The 22,527-nt window shown below is 41.0% G+C and overlaps 3 protein-coding genes across 4 annotated transcripts in view; 2 read left to right on the forward strand and 1 right to left on the reverse strand.

The window, feature by feature from the left end:
- Window positions 1–1,697: 1,697 nt before the first annotated feature.
- fbxo43 (F-box protein 43) lies at window positions 1,698–7,265 on the forward strand. Its single transcript, XM_051865991.1, has 5 exons — window positions 1,698–1,865; window positions 3,842–5,024; window positions 5,113–5,215; window positions 6,396–6,566; window positions 6,799–7,265. The coding sequence occupies exons 2-5, from the start codon at window positions 3,886–3,888 to the stop codon at window positions 7,045–7,047; spliced, it is 1,662 nt and encodes a 553-aa protein (XP_051721951.1). The 5' UTR covers window positions 1,698–1,865; window positions 3,842–3,885; the 3' UTR covers window positions 7,048–7,265.
- Window positions 7,266–8,616: 1,351 nt separating this feature from the next.
- On the forward strand, window positions 8,617–21,891 carry LOC127496704 (regulator of G-protein signaling 22). 2 transcript variants are annotated; one of them, XM_051864404.1, is made up of 24 exons: window positions 8,617–9,077; window positions 9,154–9,182; window positions 9,269–9,328; window positions 9,722–9,886; window positions 10,793–10,878; window positions 10,992–11,082; window positions 11,242–11,338; window positions 11,813–11,993; window positions 12,522–12,683; window positions 13,102–13,243; window positions 13,336–13,440; window positions 13,964–14,065; window positions 14,217–14,411; window positions 14,668–14,760; window positions 15,173–15,315; window positions 15,704–15,857; window positions 15,977–16,147; window positions 17,460–17,522; window positions 17,730–17,891; window positions 18,163–18,342; window positions 18,437–18,595; window positions 19,113–19,220; window positions 21,471–21,549; window positions 21,779–21,891. In XM_051864404.1, the coding sequence occupies exons 1-24, from the start codon at window positions 9,059–9,061 to the stop codon at window positions 21,874–21,876; spliced, it is 2,844 nt and encodes a 947-aa protein (XP_051720364.1). In that variant the 5' UTR covers window positions 8,617–9,058; the 3' UTR covers window positions 21,877–21,891. The 2 variants fall into 2 exon arrangements, with proteins under 2 accessions (XP_051720364.1, XP_051720365.1); XM_051864405.1 differs by having other exon boundaries at window positions 8,618–9,077; window positions 17,733–17,891.
- LOC127496703 (intermembrane lipid transfer protein VPS13B-like) overlaps window positions 21,885–22,527 on the reverse strand; it is a 97,845-nt gene continuing 97,202 nt past the window's right edge. Inside the window, 1 exon segment of the mRNA XM_051864402.1 lies at window positions 21,885–22,411. Within this exon segment, the coding sequence (XP_051720362.1) occupies window positions 22,163–22,411 (249 nt within the window). The 3' untranslated portion in view covers window positions 21,885–22,162.

Here is a 22,527-nt window from a genome sequence, read left to right on the forward strand (position 1 = left end):
GCGACCAACTGAGAAAGTTAGTCGCATGAGTGCGACCTGAAAGATTGTTTGTTTGCTGTTATCAACTGTATTCTCTTTTTGTTTCTTAAAGTGTGACCCAAAGCCCCTCCGGTCATCATCAGAGGTGTTATTGTATGTTGATGGCAGGAGGTCCTATCAGGTCATCATCAGGGTCTCTTTGGCTCTCCATGGGGTGTCACTGTATTGTTTGTGGCACATTTCTTACCAGGTATAAAGGTCTAGTCTCACAGTAGATGTCATAACCAAAACGAGTGCACTCAGCGGTGAGCTTCACTTGATTCTGTAGAGTAGTGAGATTTTCAGGTGACAAGAGGCAAGGTATCTCTGGGACAACACTTCAGCTTGTGATTCTTATTAAGGATTCTTTACCTAACCCAAGTCTCAGATCCTGACACCTTGCACTTCTGGAGATTGCAGGTAGGTTGCGGTTCTGGAAAATGGTGGCGCTGGAGACTAAAGGGTTCATGATGGTTTCACACTTAATTCTTAATTCTTTCACAGTTAATATGTGTCTTTTCTTCACCTGACCCAATGAGCATTTCACTGTCCAATGGTCATGCCTTAACTAATTTCATTAGTATTGCATCCTTCTCATGGGCATTTAATAACTTTTGACTTTTCGGTGTGAGTTAAACTCGAAAGTTTAAAAACAGTTGTGTACAATTTTTTTCAGGATTCTTTGATGAATAGAAAGAAAAGCATTTATCTGAAGTAGAAATATTTTGTAACATTATAAATGTCTTCACTGTCACTTTTGATCAATTTAATACATCCTTGCTGAATAAAAATATTACTTTATTTCCAAAAAATAAAACATTCTTACTGACCCCAAACTTTTGAACACTAGTGTATAATGTTACAAAAGCTTTCTATTTCAGATAAATGCTGTTCTTTTCAACTTTCTATTCATAAAAGAACAAAAACATTGATAATAATCATAAATGTTTCTTGATCATCAAATCAGAATGATTTCTGAAGGATCATGTGACACTGAAGACTGGAGTAATGATGCTGAAAATTCAGCTTTGATCACAGGAATAAATTATATTTTAAAGTATATTAAAATAGAAAACCATAATTTTAAGTTGTAATATTTCACAATATTATTGTTTTTTCTGTATTTATTATTAAATAAATGTTCATACATTCACGAAGATAACATATAAATCTTAATAAAACAAATTCATGACAAGAAACGTACATCATAATCATAGTGCTGCCTCCACGTCACGTGATACCCGATACATTTCTCAGCGCTGCTCAGGACAGACCAATCGCTTCACGCAACAGACACTGTCGTTGAGCTGTTAAGATGCTGTGCTTTAATATTGTGATACTGGGATGTCTTACAGAAATGTGTTATTTTTGCAATATTTGTGCTTTAATTATGCCATTCGCAATGACAAACCAATGAAGATATGAATTTTCAGTTACATTCACAGACAAACATGTATTTAATTTGGCCACACATAGTAAATATAGCCTATCAACTTTTCTAATTATTTATGGAAGTTTCTTTATTCAAAATGCCAATGGTTAAAATCATATAATTACAATTTTATTTCGTAAAAAAAAAAAAAAATACGAGTACTGATGTCATGCTTATTTGTAACATTTCCGAAATCCATGATATCTTATTAATAAATCTAATCATTTTGTATTAAATATTTTGTATGTTTAATAGTTGGAAAAATGATTTCGTGACATAAATGAGTCTCTTTAAATCCGCGACCAATCAGTGAAATGGGCTCGAAATTTGAAAGGTGGAGCCTCATTGACCTGCTGCTCACCGTCTCTCTCTCTCTCTCTGAGCGGCAGCAGCATGAAACTCTGATCAAACGCGCGTGAGTAACACAGTCTGTTATTCGCAGGGATTAATGATGAATTAAGTTCGTCTTTCTAAAAAGTATTACTCGTTAAATGTGTCACAGCCCTTCGTGTGTGTGTGTGTGTGTGTGTGTGTGTGTGTGTGCCGTGAACGCGCGCGTGATGAGCTGCAGCTGACGAGACTGTGTGTGTGTGTGTGTGTAGTTTGTTTTTGTCTTATTCTGGCATCTTTCAGTCAGCTGTGATGCTTAAATCGCGTGTTCCTTCACAAAAACTGTTTAAAACAAATTGTGCTTCTTATAAATGCCTTAAAGTAGTGTGTGTTTGTGTGTGTGTTTGTCTGCAAGGTGCGAGCACGAGCGCTATCGTGCACGCGCATTTCAAGAGGCGCAAAGTTTGAATCTGCAGGAGGGAAACCGCTCAGCGCGTCGCCATAACAACCGTAACCGACTCGTGTTGCCAGTCCAGAATGTAAAGCCAATTAACGAAACAGTCTAATTACACACAGTCTGAACGGTGGAAGATGTTAAAACCTGAACGCTGAATTTCTCCAGGCTTTTCTGACAGAAACTTTCCACACTGGTATCTTCAAAACAATGTTTATTATCCTCACATTGTAATCATTACTAGCTCAAGCTGCCTAACGTTCGCTGTGTCTGAATACACGACGTTAATTATAACGGGTATTATTTTATAGCTGTATATGGACATTACTTTGATGAACTGATAATAGAATTTTTCCTAATGTAACGTTATATGAAAACTTTATATCACAATTCTGACTTTTTTTCCTCGCAATTGTGAGTTTAAATTTAGCAATTCTGACCTTTTCCCCCTCATACCTTTTTTTTATTATTATTATTATTATTATTATTATTATTATTAAGTTTTATTTATATAGCGCCTTTCCAGGGCTCAAGGACGCTTTACAATGTACAATTATCAAGGAAGAGATAATACGAGTGTGTAAATTCTCATAAATTATCTTTTAATTCAAAACTTGAACATTTTATTGTTTAATACTAAAAACTAGATCCAGCAAAAACTTAAACTTAGAGACACCTTAAAGTCGGAATAAAAATTAAGCCTGATTTTAACTCCAGCAAAATCACGTTTTATTTTGTTTAAAATGTGTTATAATGACCATTAATGTCATAGTTCATATAACTGAAGCTATAGATTGTGAAATCAAGCATTTCTCATTCTTACCGGTTTTTTTAAGTTAGCTTACTAGCATAGCATACATTACCCGATTAGCCTGCTAGCTTAGCTTATATTAGGTATGTTTTTTGCTTCCAATATAGTTCCCAATTTCCCAAGTTTCAAATTAATGTTTGTGTGTACTTAGCATGACAATTAATTTATTAGTTTTTTAATAGTAATATTATATACTATACCACATTGCTATTATTGTGTAAAATTAATATTAAAATACTTTTACAGAATATAGTATGTTGCAACAATCCTTTTCCTTATTAAAAAAAAAAAAAAAAAAATTAGGCATGGTTGTTTCCAGTTTGTTTTATTTTGCAGTATGTCGGCATTAATTTTATATTTCAAGCATGTTGTTTGTGCGCTTAATGTAATAAACATCATACAATAGTGAAATAGGTTATAATTAGTCAAGAAAGACATCATGATAACTTTTGACCTCGGTCCTAAAGGAGACCCGATTTCTGGGGGGACTCGATTTCTCAAACAAGAACAAATGTAGGGCGGGGCTTGATTTTGTCTGTGGGGAATTGATTGGATGGTTGTGGTTTGCTATTGGTGGATCTCATGTGAGTGACAGGTTGCCCCGCCCTTGTCATCAGAGAAGAGATGCTGCAAGAGGGAGGAGAAGATATTCTGATTCAAGATTACCAGAACATGAATTAAAAACAATGATGATGTGCACCGATAAATTATTTATAATAAATATCTGTAAATAGCTGAAAAATAATGTATGACATGCACAAATTAACCTTTAATTCACCGTCTTGTTGGTTGACAGTACTCTGGGTCCACCGAGTGTTTGTTGAAGGCCAGCTGAAGATAATGGAGGGCGCACAGGTAAACGGCAGCGGCCGCATGGACCGGGTCTATACGCCCAGGAAAGACCGGCATCCAAACGGCACCAAGGCCACCGTTCTTCTACACAGAAAAGACCAGAGCTGGTCCAAGGACTCGATTAAAGAGCCAAAGAGGGAACCATCAGCCTGGTGCGAGACCCCAAAGTTGATCAGAAAGGACGTGACGCTCCGCAGGCGCCTGCTCGTGTCCCGCTCCTCATCTGATGGGAGTGGCTTCACCACACCTGGTGAAATCGCTAAAGATCACCTGACCCGCGAGAGCTTCGACTCTCCGGACATCAGCCCGACCGGGCCTTTGTCTTACAGCACTTTAAAAGACCACGACTTTGTTTTCTCCTGTCGGAAGCGCCGTCTTCTGTTCGCCCAAGCCATTACGTCAACTCTGGAGACGGGTAGGAATGGCGTCCATGTGAGCCCCGCTGACGCCCTCGCTGAACCTGATCTTGACGAAAGCATCATAGCTGGTCTTCCTAGCTCACCACAAACTAATGACTTGACGGAAGAGAACTTCCAGTCGCCTGTGAGAGCAGGAAAGCACGTCCTGGACACGCCCTCGCTCACGCCCGCACTGGAGGACAGCGGCTTCAGCTCTCTCGGCCTGGATAAATCACATGACTCCTCGCTGGATCATGATGGCTCTTTCCAGGAGCTGGTGCTGCCGACCGGCTCAGGCGGCCGAGACAAGAGACGCTCGCGGCTGGAGAGACAGCGGAGACTGTCCACGCTCCGAGAGGGCGGCTCGCAGTCGGAGGACGGGCCCAGAGAGCAACGGACGGGATGCGGTGAACCGCACAAAGACGAGGTGTTTTTAGACGGAACCCCGCTGAGCGCCGCCATGCTGAAGATGCAGGATCTGTCTCTGACGCCAGCGCTGCAGGCCGTACACGCCATCAGCCGCCGCAGCACACGTGACCTGCAGCAGCAGACCAGTCTGGAGGAGCTGCTGCGTGACGGACCCATCAGAACCAGCCTGCCTCTGTCAGGACTCATCGGCCGCAAGATGGGTCTGGACAAGGTGGACGTGATCTCAGAACTGAGGATGAGAAACCTGAGACATGTGCTAGCTGTTATCTTGAGTCTTCTGTCTGCAGCTGACATCTACAGGTTAGTTATGGTCAGATATTCGTCATTATTTTGGTGTTTGAAGCTCAATAATAATAATAATAATAATAAGGCATGCGGTTGTTGGCAGGTTTGGCCAGGTGTCTGATGACTGGAACGACGTTATCACAGAAGACAAGAAAGCCACTCACAGGAGAAGAAGCCACATCAGAGAGCTCAAGATCGCACTGGAGGTGAGGTGATGTGTGCGTTTAACCTTAAAGGATTCGTTCACTTCAGAATTAAAATTTCCTGATAATTTACTCACCTCCATGTCATCCAAGATGTTCATGTGTTTCTTTCTTAAGTGGAAAAGAAATGAAGGTTTTTGAGGAAAACATTCCAGGATTTTTCTCCATATAGTGGACTTCACTGGGGTTCAACGGGTTGAGCTCGTCTTGCACTGCTTTGTGATAGCCACACATTACGTAATCACGTTGGAAAGGTCACGCGTGACGTAGGCAGAAGTACGGATCCAGTGTCTACAAAGTGAACGTACAAAGACTAAGTCGGCCTTTGCAAAAAAAGGTAAAACGATGTCGGACGATTTTGAAGTTGGAGGAGAAAATGGGATGGAGTTTTTCACTCTACCGCGGTACTTTAGCCTACGTCACGCGTGACCTTTCCAACGTGATTACGTAATGCGTGGAGCATCACAGAGCAGTGCAAGACGAGCATTTGTGGTTAAAAAGTGTAGAATTGGTATTTTTTCAGAAAATGTCTGATGGTTTCTCTAGATAAGACTCTTATTCCTCGTCTGGGATCATGTAGAGCTCTTTGAAGCTGCACTGAAACTGACATTTGGACCTTCAACCCGTTGAACCCCAGTGAAGTCCACTATATGGAGAAAAATCCTGGAATGTTTTCCTTCATTTCTTTTCCACTGAAGAAAGAAAGACATGAACATCTTGGATGACATGGAGGTGAGTAAATTATCAGGAAATTTGTATTCTGAAGTGAACTAATCCTTTAATTTTGAAACTCTAGCCATGTTAAACGTTTTGAACAGTGCAATGCTGCATTGTCACATGACCTCACGTTGAATGTGAGTGGCATCCAGTTATCATCTTGGAAATAAATGCTGTAATTTTGCATTAATTCTGGTCCAACACTGAGCACATTTACGCTGATAACTCCCAAACAACATCAGCTCATTGAATGAACCTTTTGACCCGGTTTACGTGCAAACCAATAATCCAGCAACGCAAGTAAACCGTGTTTACAATTTATCACACTGGTAATGTGAGGTCAAAACATAGAAGGTTGTTCTACTGTAATCCCATGCATGTTTAAAATCTGCATCCTTTGCACAGTATGCAGTGAAGAAGTGTCATAGTATGCTGGGCTTTTCTCTGACTGTGTCTCTGTCTGTAGGGTGGTAAACCGGCCCATGTTCCGGATGCGGACACAAGGGCGGCGCTGGTGTGCAGATCCGCTCTGGGCAGCGTACAGGCTCAGGCCAGAACACCCCACACACACCCGCCCTGCACCCCGACCCACGGCACCGGCCGCCACTGCAGCTCCAAACGCATGCAGTTCCTGCAGGTGCGCATGAGAACTCACCTGTCCTGATCATGTAAAGACTTCTTCACCTTTGTTGTGTCCCAGATTACGTACTCAACCATCTAGAGGTTTAAAAAGTTATTCTGTCTTTTTTTTTTTTTTTTTTTTTTGGCTGCATAACGTACTGGAAGAATGTTTGTTCTTAACATTGAGAGAACCTTTCCAGAATGTTCCCTGTCAGCTGGTGCTAACGTCTCTGTGTCTGGACCCTCAGGTGGCTGAAACCCTGTTCAGTGATGAATACTTGAAGCTGTGTCCGCGCTGTCAGCACCCGGCGCGCTGTCACTCTCTGCGGGGCGAAGGTCTGTGCAGCTGGAGCGACTGCCGCTTCCACTTCTGCACCTCGTGTTTGTGCGCCTTCCACGGATCCAAAGACTGCGCGCACCTGTCTGCCAAACGCAGGAGCAAGAGAGACGTGCTGCCGGGCAGCGCACAGAGCAAACGCAACGTGAGGCGGCTCTGAGAGTGTGTGAGTGAGAGAGAGAGAGTGTGTGTGTGTGAGTGTGTGTTTGTCTTGCACTCCTGTATGTGTGCGTTTGTTTTTAATTATGAACTTCTCATGAGTTTTGCACTTATGTACAGCGGCCGTTTTGGTCCTGTGTATCTGCATGTATGTACATATTGCTCTTTACATGCTTGTTTTTATACATTGTTTTAAATAAAGCCCTTTTTTACCTATAATGCATCCTGTTTTAAACAAACGCTGTCATCTTATGATGAGGAATGAGCAGACCACTTTAGAGAAGAGTGAGATCTGTCTGAAGTGTGTGTATATAAATATAGGCCGTTCTACAGAACTGGTGTGAACTGCTGTCCCACAACCAGAAAACACATTTAAAAGCATTTAAGTATTCAAATTTTAGATGTTTACTAAGATCCTTCTATTATCTATTAAATCCCACAATAATATTTAATATATCAGTAAGATTAATATATATAAAAACATAATTTATTGGGTACTTTCAGTTGGGAGGAGTCTGTCCCGAACCCTAACCCCTAAATTTTTTTTTTTTTTTTTTTTAAAGCGAAGTTAAATATTTATTTCTATTTTTAAATCATGAAACTTTGTAAAATAAAAAAAAATGTGTCCCTCATGTTCATGTCACTACCGAAACACTGTTTGAGTCCATTGTCTGAGACACACTTCTACATTTCTGATCAGGAAATATTCCTGTGTTCCTCTCATCGCCTCTCTTTCACAGTAGATAGCTCCATCATTCTGAGTTAAATGTGTTCAAACGTCTGAAAATCTGTGTGGAACTTTAAGGAACGTCACTAACAAACACCTTTTTCTGCAATTAAGCAAACTTTTTTGGCTGTTATTCCATGAAATGTAGTTTTTGTGTGTGTACAACTGTTCAGAACTGTGTTAGCTAACCATGTGCTGATTAACATCTAAAAGTGTCTAAAATTGTCACTACCGAAACAGTCATTACCGAAACGACATCATTGTTTTTGGGGGGTTGGGCGATTAAATTTATATCTAAAATTGTCACAACAAAAACTTCTCCACATGTTTCAGTCGTGACTGTTTCGGTAGTGACATCATTGTTTTGGTAGTGACAAAAGGGCACACATAATCATTTATTTGGGGGAAGTAAACAAAATTTTAGTACAGTATGTGAGTTAAATCCTGTCATGTGATGTGGTCACTACCAACACATACTGTCACTACCGAAACTGTGCAGTCACGACCCAAACATGGATGTTTTGTCAAAAATAAAGTATATTGAATGATCAACTAAGATGTTATTATAGTGTTTGGTTCAATGTTTATTCAAACTAATGAATCCTTCACTTTGACATCAGTTTGATAAACTTTATGACTTTTACAAAGAAAGATTGGATTCAAAATACAACAAATCTCATTAATTACACTTGAAATATTGTTAAAATTGTAATTGTTATTGATTTACCTGTGAAAACTTTTTAAAAAAATATATTTATAATGTAGATGTAAACAAAATCTAAATAGGTCAATGTGACCCTTCTTATTAAATTATTTATTATTGTGTTTCGGTAGTGACAAATTTGGGGAGAGGAAAAATATTCCAGAACTATATAATTATGTGCACTACTGTTTTCATGGGTCTTTTTTTCTTGTGACTCTTTTAAAATGTATTATCATTATGGGAGTAAAACTCAAGAGCAGAAGATTTATGACTCATTTCTGCTACATCATGGTTATGACAAAAGTAGGGGAAAAAAGTAGAATTTGTCATAATTTTGACTTTTTAAATCTCAGTTTCTGCGTACTATGTCATGATTTTGGCTTTTGTCGTAATTTCGACTAAAATTTACCAAATCATGTCTTTCCCCCTGTTTTTCTTCGTGTCGCGTCGCGTCTGAATCCCCGCGGCGCGTCTGTTCTCGCGTTTCAGTTTGATCTCCATGGCAACGCGATCAGACGCGCGGTTAAAGTTTCGCTCGGAATTCTTCACAGGTTCCGGATCCGAACCGAACTCCTCAGAATAATGTCTCGGACATTTCCAGGTGAGTTTGCGCCGATTTATCAGCGGTTTGTAGCATTAACTGCGGCGTCTGAAGAGATTTCTGCTTTTCTTTTCAGATTTACCTGAAATAACCAGCGAGAACTTTGTGAGTATCGGAATGACGTGATCGAATCGTGTATTATTAACGTGAATGAATCATTAATGTGTCTGATTGATCATGTGATTGAACAGGAACAGAGTCTCTCTGATCAGATCTTCGTCGAGTTCTTCAACGCCTTCCTGCAGCTGCCTGTGAGAATACTGTAGTAAATCACAGTAAACAAAAACACATCTGAGTTCCACACTGTAATAAGGTACAGAGTGAAGCGATGAAATCAAGAAAGTGCAGATTTTCGGCTGATAACTGATGAGAAAAGTAATCACAGTTTTTATATAAGCCAGTTTCCACCTGAGAAAAACATGCTTGTGTAAATCATGACACAATTTATGAGATGAAAAGTCGAAATTATGACATTAAATGTCGAATTTATAAATGTAGACTTTTAAAAAGTCATTATGACGTATGAAATTTACATGCTGTCGGATGAGATGAAAAGAGATTAAAAACAAAAACACTTCTTCTGTGAGTAAAGATTAAAGTCGTGACTGATAATGTGCTTCATCACGTGTTTCTGTGGTCGTCAGGTGTTCGGACCGGCTGTGAGGTATGATGGGATCTCTGCAGGCTTTGAGCTGCTGGATCACACGGCTGAGGATCTGTCCCGCCGGATCAGAACCGCTCTGCACCAGATCCGGTCCAAACCGCTGTCGGACCTGAGCTGGATCCCCGACAACAGCTACACCGTCACCGTATGTGTGCACGAGATACGACACCAAACATGATGTTCTTCCTCAGTGATTCTGTCGCCTTTCCAGCACCAGTATCCAAACATTCTTAAATCAAGATACTGAAGAAGAAAAATCACTGAAGATGTTAAAGGATTAGTTCACTTCAGAATTAAAATGTCCTGATAATTTACTCTCCTCCATGTCATCCAAGATGTTCATGTCTTTCTTTCTTCAGTGGAAAAGAAATTAAGGTTTTTGAGGAAAACATTCCAGGGTTTTTCTCCATATAGTGGACTTCACTGGGGTTCAAAGGGTTGAAGGTCCAAATGTCAGTTTCAGTGCAGCTTCAAAGAGCTCTACATGATCCCAGACGAGGAATAAGAGTCTTATCTAGAGAAACCATCGGCCATTTTCTAAAAAAATAATAAAAATGATGTACTTTTTAACCACAAATGCTCGTCTTGCACTGCTCTGTGATGCTCCACGCATTACGTAATCATGTTGGAAAGGTCACGCGTGATGTAGGTGGAAGTACCGCAGTAGGGCGAAAAACTCCATCTCATTTTCTCCAACTTCAAAATCGTCCGACATCGTTGTTTTACCTTTTTTTAAGTCTTGTTTTCTGAAAAATGTATGAAAATGAAGTGAGTTTGTTCTTAAAACAAGCACAAATATCTCAGAAAAATAAACTTAATTTAAAGTGAAAACAAGATTATTTTTCTGACCCCTTTGGCTGATATTATTATACTCAATTCATTTTGATACATTTTTCATTTTTCTTCTCCAGTAAATGTATCTTGATTTAAGAATGTTTGGATATTTGTGCTGGAAAACTAGACAGAAACACTGAGGAAGAATTTTTTTGCAGTGCATTCAGCCGTTTTGTTCTAAAATATGAAGTTATAACTCATAACTCTTGCTCTGCAGTGTCTGGAGCGAGATCAGAGCCTCCAGTGGCTGAAGAGAGACAGACTGCCGTTTTTCCTGCAGAGCGACTGTTACTTTGAGTTCAGGTATCGAACATGATCCTGCGATGAAGTGTCTGAATGTGTGACTGTGGTTTAACAGTGTTCTTCTCTCTCAGGATGATGATGAAGTTTTTATTCTCTGATGTTTTCATGCACAGGCTGACCAAATGTCTGTCTCAGCTCAGCGGCCCGTGGAGATCTGGGCGTCCAGTGACTGTCGACTCTTCATCCTCTCATGTGTGTGATGAGGTGCGTTTGATGGAGATCATAACCTTGTACTTGTGTTTCTAGTGTGCACTACAGACCACTTCTGTTTGCATCATTGAATCTTTATTTTCCTGTTATCACTGCTTTGAAAGCATCTGTATTCTGTAAATAAAGCTGACTTGACCTCTGATGGGTTTGCAGCGTTGTCTTCGGTCTGGTTGGAGCTTTTGCAGTTTTTCAGAGAAGATGAACAGCAGCTTCAGCGCTCCGAAGACGGCCGACCTAAGAACGGCCAACGGTAGGACAGATTCACACGCCCTCTTAAAGATGGACAGAAACATCTAAACACACTCAATCTGTTATACTAGAGACACAGGCTGCGGATTTAGCCGAATCCAATTAGTTTTAAAATTGATGAACCTTTTTAATGGAAGTCCATTTCTGCTACATAATGGGAAAAATAATGCTTTGGTAAATCATAATTATGACACAGAAAGTTGAAATTATTACATACTAAATTAAAATTAGATCTTAAAAAGTCATAATTATAACAATAAAAAGTCAAAGTTATGACAAAACTATTATGACAGAAAGTCATAATTTTGAGTTTTTATCATAATTTTGACTTAAAAGTGCATCATTGATTCTGTTATTGTCCTGTTTATTTCTGTAAAGCTGCTTTGAAACAATCTGTACTGTATAAAGCGCTGTAGAAATAAAGCTGCCAGGTGAAACAGGCGTCCAGTGAAGCTCTCGTATTGTTTTGTCACAGGACGGACGGCGGTCGGAGAGGCGGCTCATTCCCAATCGGCGGGACGCAGCTGTGAAGCCGTTGCCAGACAAAACTTTCTGGACTTTAAGAGGTCTCTGGTTGGCGGGCCGGGAGAGAATATCCTACATCTGTGGATGGATATAGAGCGACTGAAGACTCTCAGCGCAAAGACCAGGAGCAGGTTACAAACTCTCTAACTAACCAACCTTCACTATTACTGTAACTGGTCACTATGATTTTGCCAAGTAAGACATATTTTGTTGGTCCTAAAAAACAACATTCCTGTCTGAAAATTTAGTCCTAAACCAATTCTTACCCCTAGGCTTAACCCTACCCATAACTTATCCCTAAAATCCAAGGGAAATGATAGTTGAATAACACTGATGTAGAAGCACATAACCCTGGTTGTAAGACTAAACTTCACATAAACTGAAAACTTGTTGATTGGAATGTTGTTCCAGGATCAACAAAGATGTTGATCCAGGAATATGTTGTACTTGGTGAAATCACAATCACCTACCATAACTATAACACTCACAAGCTAACAAGAGCAAGTACAAGAACACTAACGCTTCTAGCCACGTAATTCATGTGCCAAAGTGTGGCAGTGGTCGAGTATTTACACTGGGATACTCACATAGAGTCTGTTTCTGGCCTAATAGTGCAGTACAAATGTAGTGCGCACTAAGCGTCTGTGTGCTGTGTTCAGGTTTTTAGGGTGGATGAAGGGTCAGTATGTGGTCAGCAGCAGCCCAGCGGCTCTGAGTGAACAGCTGCTCTCTCGATTGGGATTAAACAGCACCATCTCCTGGCAGGAGGAGCAACTGCGTGACATTCAGCCCCGTCTGTCAGAGATCCTGCTGCTGTACTGGTCAGTGTGCATGCACATGTAACACGCTTCAAATCGCACGCATGTAACACGCTTCAAATCACGCATGTAATGCTTTAAATCACGTATGTAACGCTTTAAATCACACACATGTAACACACTTTAAATCACATGCCTGTAACACGCTTCAAATCACACGCATTTAACACGCTTCAAATCACGCATGTAACGCTTCAAATCACATGCATGTAACACACTTTAAATCACACGCATGTAACACGCTGCATTTATCTGATCAAGAGCACAGTAAAAACAGTAATATTTTAAAATATTATTACAATATAAAATAATTGTTTTCTATATGAATATGATCAAGTTTTGTTCTCATCTGATAATGTCAGTGCGGTCAAATTGATAATATTCTTGAATATTAAGTGTCTTTTAATTGTGTGTGTTTCAGGGGTCAGCGTTTCTGCTTGTTTTCGTCTGATCGGTGGCAGATCTCAGAGCATGTGTTGAGTTCTCCTGTCTGCGTCCACAGCGTCTCTTCCGTCTGCGCAGATGCAGAATTGCAGTCCATCTGCGCCTGCAGTGATATGAAGGTACTGTACGATCCACCGGCCTCTGTAGAGCTTCTGATGGTCTCTATGTGTGTTTGATCTGTGTGTGTGTGTGTGTGTGTGTGTGTGTGTAGGTCGAGCTGGACGGCAGTGAGATTCAGACTCTACTGGAGGTTCTGCATACTGAATCCAGATCTGGTTTCTTTTTCACTCATTTCTGTCAGAACTCAGGGCAGCAGGTGCGTCAGTTCAGTTCACAAACACAAACGCATGGTGGGAAAATATGAACTGGACGTGAGATTCAGTTCTCTTTGCCAAATAAATACTTGTTTTGTTTTTTTTTACTTTAAACACAGCCTTTCTAAATGTTTCTAGATTACTCTTGCATTTGTTTTGAGTGTGTGTGTGTGAGATTAAAGGCTGTGTGTGTGTGTGTGTGTGTGTGTGTGAGAATTGCAACAGGTCTACACTGTGTTCACAGAACGCAACATAAGAAAATAGAATCCATTATAATCAGTGATGCTGTCTACACTGGATGCCATGCAACAAATTCCTGACAGTAAACTGATGCTCTTTTTATCTGATGTACTTCACACTCATGATACTACTGACATGAAGAACAAATGGATTTGCAACGGTCACTGTTGTGTCCAGTGTGGACAGCCTGAAGCTGACGCGATGACAATTGTATTATGTCAAATACAAAGCAGTGTGAAGTGTACTGATACCCCGTGTGTGTGTGTGTGTGTGTGTGTGTGTTAGTTGTGGGAAAACACGGCGTATTTCTGCTTAGAGCTGCTGCAATACCGTCAGCTCTTTTGCCAGAGCAGGTTTGATCCGTACAGAGTTCAGCGCACCGCTCAGGTACACACACACACACACACTCACATACACACACACACACACACTCACATACACACACACACACATCTGTTCAGGGGTCTAACAGTATCTTTGAGACTCTCAAGAGAAGGTCTTCCTGTATGATCCAGTGTCCGTCTCTGTCTGGTCTCAGCTCCTGTACGCCTCGTTCCTGAGCAGCGGAGCTCCGATGAGCGTGTGTTTGAGCGAGGAGCGCCGGAGAGCCGTCCTGCTGCGTCTGAGTCCTGCGTTTGAGGATCTGTTTGATCCGGCGGAGGAACACGCTCTGAACGTCCTGCTGGAGCCCTGGACTCTCCTATCACAGACACTCAGAGACGCGCTGCACACTGTGAGATATATCAGCTTCTTCAGCTCAGTTTTGTGCTTTATCAGTTTCTGCTCTCAGTGAACGTTCTGCAATGTGTTTTACCATATCAGAAATGTGAGATATTGTTTACCTGGATATTTCTTCTTCCAATTACGTGTTTATATCCCACAAACAAGCTTTCATACTGTTGTTACGACAGTATGTGAAAACCATCTCAGCCAGTGCTGGCTGTGTGATGTTGTCACATGACCTCATTTTAATTCAACTGTGTCTGTAGGTGGCGCTGTGGGAGGAGGTGCGATACGCCGAGGTCGAGCTCTTCCAGACACTGCAGACTCTCTACACACACACACAGAGCCGACGGCAGCAGGTGATTCACCATCACACATCTGATACTGTTTTGAGTCATGTGACCTGTGTGTGCAGTGCACACTGTGCAGTGTACTGCATGAGACGTAGTGTGCACTGATAAACAGTTCAAACACTGCTATGATCACATGACTGCATGTGGGATGCAGTTTTTTGTGCAGGTTGTGCTCTCTTGTTTACTTTGCATAAATAAATAAATAAATAAGTGAATTTAAATAAATAAGTGAATTTAGGGACTAATATTATTGAAACAAATAAGGCTTACCAGTGGTTATGTTTAGGGTCAGGGTTTGGTTATGTGAATAAATCAATTAAACTTAAATAAATAAGAAGGTAAATTCATACACACAGAGAGTAGTGTACACTGTTAGTACATACTCAAGCTGCTGCTGGTTCTGTATGTTGTGCTGCAGGAGCGCAGAACTCCACCGGCTCCAGCGCCGGATCTCTGGTCAAAGGTTCCGCGGGAGTTTCGCCGGTTCCGTCTGGATTCTCTGCTCCAGAACCACCTGGAGCTCCAGAACTTCCTGTCCTTCCTGGAGGAGAATTCAGTCAGGTGAATGAAGCACAGCAGGACTGTTGTCAAGTCAGGTCACCTTTACACAAACGTGTGGAATAATTAAAATGTTTTAATGTTTCTGAAAGAGTCTCTTCTGCTCAAGGCTGCATTTATTTGATCAAAAATACAGTAAAAATTGTGAAATATTATTCTAATGTAAATCAGCTGTTTTCTATGTGAATTTATAGTAAAGTGTAATTTATTCCTGTGATCAAAGCTGAATTTTCAGCATCATTACTCCAGTCTTCAGTGTCACATGATCCTTCAGAAATCATTCTGATATGATGATTTGCTGCTCAAGAAACATTTATGATTATTATTAATGTTGAAAACAGTTGTGCTGCTTCATGTTTTTGTGGAATTGTGTGTGTGTGTGTGTGTGTAGTCTGGATCTGCAGTGCTGGCTGGACGTGGAGCAGCTGAAGAACAGTGATGCGGAGCTACTGGAGGAGAGAATCACAAACATCAGAGACAAATATCTCAGCAGCAACTTCCTGTTTGGAGCCGGCAGTCCAGCCACTGAAGAACAGCAGATGAGGGTACGAGATCCTCACAGAACCTCACAGAACCTCAAAGAACCTCGATCTGCTTGAGTTCAACAGTGAGAGTTTATGAGTGATGTGACTTACGATGAATGCGTGTGTGTGTGTGTGTGCAGCTGTTGCAGATGTGCGGCGGTTGGCAGCGTCTCCAGCATGAGTCGGTCTCTCTCTCTGTTCTCACTGAGCTTCAGTCTCTTCTTCACAATCGTCTAGAAACCCGATGGCTGCCGCTGTTTCTCTCCAGCTCAGAGTTCATCGCACGTCAGCAGCAGCAGCAGCGGCGGAAGGTAGAATAAAACATCCTCACGCTCACACCATCATCTACAACACAGACACTTTAAACATGCATTAGAGCTTCCTCCATGTTAATGACTCAAATATCTTCACAAACTCCATATAGAAGAATTCGCTCTAACCCAGTGATTTCCAAACCTTTTGACTCCATCATCCACAACAGTTTATACAATATAATGCTTTCCTCACGTTCATCTGCTGTAAAGATACAGTTTTGTCTTTAAAGTCAGGAGTGTCCAGAAATTAAAATAACTAAAATAATTCAAATAAAAATACATTTCTGGATTACAGAAGTTTTGTTCTCATCTGATTGTGTCAGTGCAGTCAAATCGATAATATTACTGAATATTAAAGGGGACCTATTATGCCCAGAATGTGTCTGTGAAGTTTCAGCTCAAAATACCCCACAGATCATTTATTATAGCTTGTCAAATTTGTTCCTATTTGGGTGTGAGCAAAAACACACCGTTTTTGTGTGTGTCCCTTTAAATGCAAATGAGCTGATGCTCCCGCCAGAAGAGGGCGGAGCTTTAACAGCTCAACAACAACAAAGCTGGAGAATCTCACGCAGCCAAAATGAGGATTGTCAGTAACGGTGTTCAGCCTTACATTGTTCAAACCGGAGTCGGACACTGATGGAGAGACTCAGGAAGAAGTTACAACTTTTAGACGTTTCTGAATGGTTAGTGGATAAATTTATGTAGTTGCTGTGGAGTTGATTCAAACCCCAGTGTTTAACTGTGCTGTTTAATAACTGAAGTCATCTCGAGGCCCTCTGGTGGAGAAACACTGTCACTGCACCTCTGATCGTACGCTTGCGTTGCTAAAGCAGTGTGTGCTTGAGTTTTATCATGAATATATTGTGCTGCTCAGTCTGTCAGTGTTTCAGAGATGCTCTCCAGTCCGTCTCTCCTCAAGTTACCTGTCAGCAAATTACACCTCCGGTTTCCTAATTACACTAATTACACTAATTACATCAGATCACGAGACACCTGAGGATCCGTCTCATTCTGCTCCTGTCCTGCATCCAGTACATGCTGCTGATGATGATGATGATGAGGAGGAGGAGGAGGATGTGTTGATATTAAAATCTGGCTGGACATGTACAGACATAATGAATATCATAAAAAGAACACTGGAGAACAAATTAATTAATATACTGGGTTTGGTTTCCTTCATGCGGCTTCATCTGATGATGTGGGAGAGAAACTGTTCCAGTGCCCCAGTAATGTCTCAGTGTACTCAGTGCTGAAGTATTGAGACACAACCTGAGAGACAGACAGGTGTGTGTGTGTGTGTGTGCAGGTAACAGAAGTGTGTGAGAAGCAGCCGGTTGTCCGTCAGCGCAGGAAGAGACACGTATGGAAGGTGAGTCCGTGTTTATTCTGACATGATCCTGTCATTTGGACAAAAATGATCCATTAAGAAAAATAAAGAGATTTTGTTCCAGTTCCTCCTTCACGCTCTGGTGTTGTTCATTTAGGGGTCACACTTGTTTTGTTTTATGACAAACTTCTTCTTCGTCTGTCTGTCTCACTCTCTCTCTCTCTCTCTCTCTCTGTGTGTGTGTGTCAGCAGGTGTCTGCAGGTTCGATGAGCTGCTCTCAGGAGTCGGTGTGTCTGCGCAGAGCTCTGCTGAATCCCGTCACCCGTCTGCAGTTCCAGAAGTTTCTGTCTGCCTGTGATGATCTGCTGGAAAATGATCTGCTCTTCTGGCTGGAGGTTCAGAGGTACAAGGTGAGACGAGACGCTCCACAGACTCATGTAGAGAAGCTTCTTCTGTCTGTCTTCACACAGAACACGTTTTTGTATTCCACTGCGGTTTTATATTTTCATGTATAAAGACCCAATTTATGCTGTGAAAACTTAACATTATAAATGTGTGAAATACATTTGAAAATATTTAGACTCGATTATGTTTCAGTTTTGTCCTCACTATAGTACTGTACTTTTAGCTATATTATTTATTTACATTTATATTATTTTGTGTGTGTGTGTGTGTGTGCAGGATCTGTGTCACTCCCGCTGTGACGACATCACGCTCCAGAGGAAGGTGTCCATCATCATCAGCCGCTTCATCAGTTCGTCCGTCCCGCCGGCGCTGCAGATCCACGTTCCTCCTGAAGCGGCGCAGCGGGTCGTGAGTCAGCAGCGAGCGCTCGGCCCGTACGTCTTCAGAGAGACGCAGGTCTGCAGACGCCAGTGACTGTCGCTTCATCTTCAGACGGACACCTTGTGCACCTGTCTGACCCCGTCTGTGTGTCCGTCTGTCTGTGTGTCAGGTGTGTGTGTTCAGCGAGCTGCTCAAGCACTGGCCGGAGTTCGTGGCGTTGCGTTCAGCCGTCGGGGAGGACGATCTTCTGCGAATGCTGGATCAGAAGCCGTGGAGAGAGAGACAGAGGAGCAGACGGACAGACGAGCAGGACGACAGCAGCTCTCAGGTACAGCGTGAGATCGGCACTGCGACACAAACACGACCGACAGAAGAACTTTGGAGTTTTTGCTGTTTTTCTCAGCAACACGTGTAAAGCATTCAGTTCTTTCTCTCTTTTTTTGTTATTTTCTCTAATTATATTGACAAACATTAATGTAATCGTGCTGCAGATCATCTCATTAGTTCAGTTTTACAGTTTAATTCACTGTATATTTACAGCACAGGGTCTTGCTAAAGGGACCGGTTTATTTTATTTCATTCTTTTAGCATTATTGATCAAATCTGTGCCAATGGGATCTGGAGAACGAGATCCTAAAAGCACATTTAAACATCATGAACCCATCAACAGTCACAAGTCCGGTACTCTCCTCGGCTACAGTAATGTCGTGTTATGAATAATTCATCTTCTATAGTCCAGCTGGAAATGTGTTTGTGATTGGAGAGGATATTTTTACTTCAGCTTGTTGCGATCAGCCTTCATGCTTTAATTAATTCAAATGAAAAAAAAAAGATTTTATTGACAGTGTGTGTGTGATGAAGAGCAGCAGGAGGAGGACGAGGCTCACGCAGGCGCCGATGAAGAGCAGCAGCAGAACTCTGGGAATGACGGCATGAAAGCGGCTACATATAAGGTCAGAGGTCACGCTGTTCTTCATCTCTTTCACATTAGCAGGAGCTCTTCATCATCAACGCTTTCGCAGATCCGTCGTGTTCTTCAGCTTCAAAGTTTTCAAAGGCAAAAGTCAAAATTAGTGAAAGATTGTATTTACAATGAAAACGACTGGTAAAACAATATTAACATTTTTTAAAAGTTATAAAATGATTTAAGTTTTTGAAGAAAAGCCACATTGGCCCGTGTGAAATCGAGTCTGTTCTAGTGGATTTTGATGGTCCGGCAGGTGAAGATCATCCGTCACTCTGTCCTGGTTTTCATAAATGATCCAGTCGGATGATTGACGTCTGTTCACACACGAGAGCGTCACGCGGACTCATGAAGGACTTCACATGAGGAGACGCTGGATCTTCATCTTCAGCTCACGATTACAGTAAGAATTCATTCTCTTTGATTTACGGTTATTTCAGAAAAGACACGCTGTGTCTGTGATCAGGAGCACGGCTGAACTGAAGCATTATCTGTGTGTGTGTGTGCCCAAAGAAACACTCACAAAAATCATCATTTACTCTCCATCATGTCGTTCAAATCTGACAGTGGGGTCCAGTGTTGTTTGGTTCTTAACATTCTGAATGTGTGAAACAGCTTTTCATAATATGCTTAAGGTTAAAGGTCACCGTTGTCTTTTCTCCTCAGACCGGAAGCACTGATGCCACACAAGAAGGAAATTGGCCAGTTAATCTTCATCTCTGCATCTCACCGCCTCTGAGTGAAACCAAACTCATCTGCCTGTTCAACAGCTGCTACTGACTCTCCAAACGTGTGTGTGTGTGTGTGCGTGCGTGTGTGTGCGTGTGTGTGTGTGTGTGTGTGTGTCTGCTGATACTGGACTGGACCAACTGGACGTTGGTTCTGTATTAAAGGATTGTTTCGGTGTATTAATGGATCTTATGATTATGTTAGGACATGTATTCTGTGTGAATGATCTCTGTCCATTTATTATTCTGCTCTTCATAGACACATTATTGCAAAATGTTTTTATCCCTGTTTTTGTTTGAATAAGTGCTTATTAAAATAAAGTTGTTTCATTTATGTTTAATTTGTGTGGAAATGATTTAAACGCTCGTCATGTTCAAGTGCTTTGTTGTCAGAAAGAACAGGAATCGTGGAGGACACAGGCTTATTCTTTCCTATTTCTTGGGGAAAATCTTATTAAAGGCAAAGTGTATTTAAGATATTTAATTTTGAATAAAATGTAGCGTCACATTCACTGACAACCATATAAACATTCACAGCGCCATCTAGTCAGCGTCCTGACAATTCTAGTCAAATACAGGCTGTTTTCATTATAAAAATGATCTCAAGCTTTTCCCAGTAGTAAATATGATTTATGAGGGCAGTCATATTCAGTTTCCAACTAGCAATCTTCTAGTCGGAAATTCCAAGTTAGCGTTTCCTAGTCGGAAATTCTGAGTCAGAGTTTCCCAGTAGTAAATATGACTAGAGAAGGCATTCATGTCCAAATTTCAAATAGGAAACTCAGAGATAATTTTGAGGACTGACTCAGCTTCCTGACAATTCTGGAATTTTGGCCAAATACAGTCTATTTTCACTATAAAGATTATCTCAAGCTCTTCCCAGTTGTAAATATGACTTGAGGGAATTCATATCCAAATTCCGACTAGCAGTTTTCTAGTCGGAGTTTCCTAGTCGGAAATTCTAAGTCAGAGTTTCCTAGTTGGAAAATCCAAGTTGGAATTTTAAATTTGAAACTTGAAAAAGTTTGTAATGTCAAAAAAATATTAGTAATGTAATGCTAGAGATGAATAAAGACTGTAAGTGTATCATGAGTTCTTGGTACCTAATGAATTAACCAATGTTAAGAAACAAAGCAGTAACGCTTTAATAATGCGCAATATATAGTTCTATAGCATTTATTAATCATTAATACAGTGGTTTATTGATCAGTTCAAAGTGCATTAATTAATGTATTATTTTTGCTATAAAAATAATCTTGTTTCCCAGTAGTAAATATGACTTGAAAGGGCTTTCATGTCCAATTTCTGACTAGGAGTTTCCTAGTCTGAAATTGGACATGAAAGCTCTCGTCATATTTACTACTAGAAAATGTCTTTTAATGTCTTGCATTTTGTATATAATTAAAATAATTGACTCGGAAAGTCTGAAATGATCTTTAGAATGATGGATAAACTCTCTCCACACAGCAAATGAAAACATGTTTGTGATGATTGATTGTTGATCTCGTCAGATCTCCTGGTCCTACTGGAAACACATGGCGGCGCTGGAGCACAGAAACACTGCAGAAGTGACATCATCATCATCATCATGTAGGACAGGTCAAGCACATGCACATATATGTAGGTGTTTGTAGGTCTAAAATGTTAGCTAGTTAGCAATGTGAACAGGTAAATGATGCGGCACCTTCACAAATATTTGAACTTCCTGTTAAAATATGTCTGATTGTAGAAGGCAAAGTTTTTCTCACAAACTACAGCAACATCTCCAGTGAATCCTGCAGTGACTGACACGTCAAACATGTGACTGTTTCCCCTGCAGGCAGAAGCTCCGGTTCACCAGCGCAGCCGCAGCTCAGACGCTCACGTCATCAAACGAGGCCGAAGAGTGAAAACGACGACAGACACCAAACACACTGACCTCAATCTGATGATACACCTTATGTTTTATTACAAAACGTAGATTCATTGTGAAGCAACACTCATATTTCATTAGACCAGAATACAGGAGCAAATAATACAATAAAAACAGTAAATCATCTTTCTTGCATTATTTATAAAAATACAAAATGAAAGGCCTTCTTTTGGTTTAAAGCATGACATTCATACAGAGAGCAGCGGATCAGAGACGAGCTCTGGCTGATGTAGTGAAGTCTCAATGAAGTGTTTTACACTCTTTAAATAATAAAGTCTGTGGAAATGAGCATCAGTGGAAGCCGATGCGCAGCGCTCTGTTTTTCACCATGGTGAACTTGCAGACGAACACACGTGCGAAGGCGGGGTCTGCGTGATACTGGTATGTTTTGGAGACGGTGGGTGGCGGCTCCGCTGGAGTGACGGGCGGATGCTGATGGAGCGACGACAGAGACGGAGACAAATATTGAGATGCTCCGGTGACAAAATCCACCAGCCGGCTGTACTGCAGCTCCGAGAGACGCTCGCGAGACCCGTCAGCCTGAGAGAGAGAGAAAGTGTGTGTGAACAATACTACTTACAGCATTTTATTCATATTAATAAAAAAATAAAAAAGAATTCTACAGTAATTTCATTAGAGGAGTAGTACTATACTAT

This window comes from Ctenopharyngodon idella, chromosome 16, assembly GCF_019924925.1.
Source record: "Ctenopharyngodon idella isolate HZGC_01 chromosome 16, HZGC01, whole genome shotgun sequence".
Taxonomy (NCBI): Eukaryota; Metazoa; Chordata; class Actinopteri; order Cypriniformes; family Xenocyprididae; genus Ctenopharyngodon; species Ctenopharyngodon idella.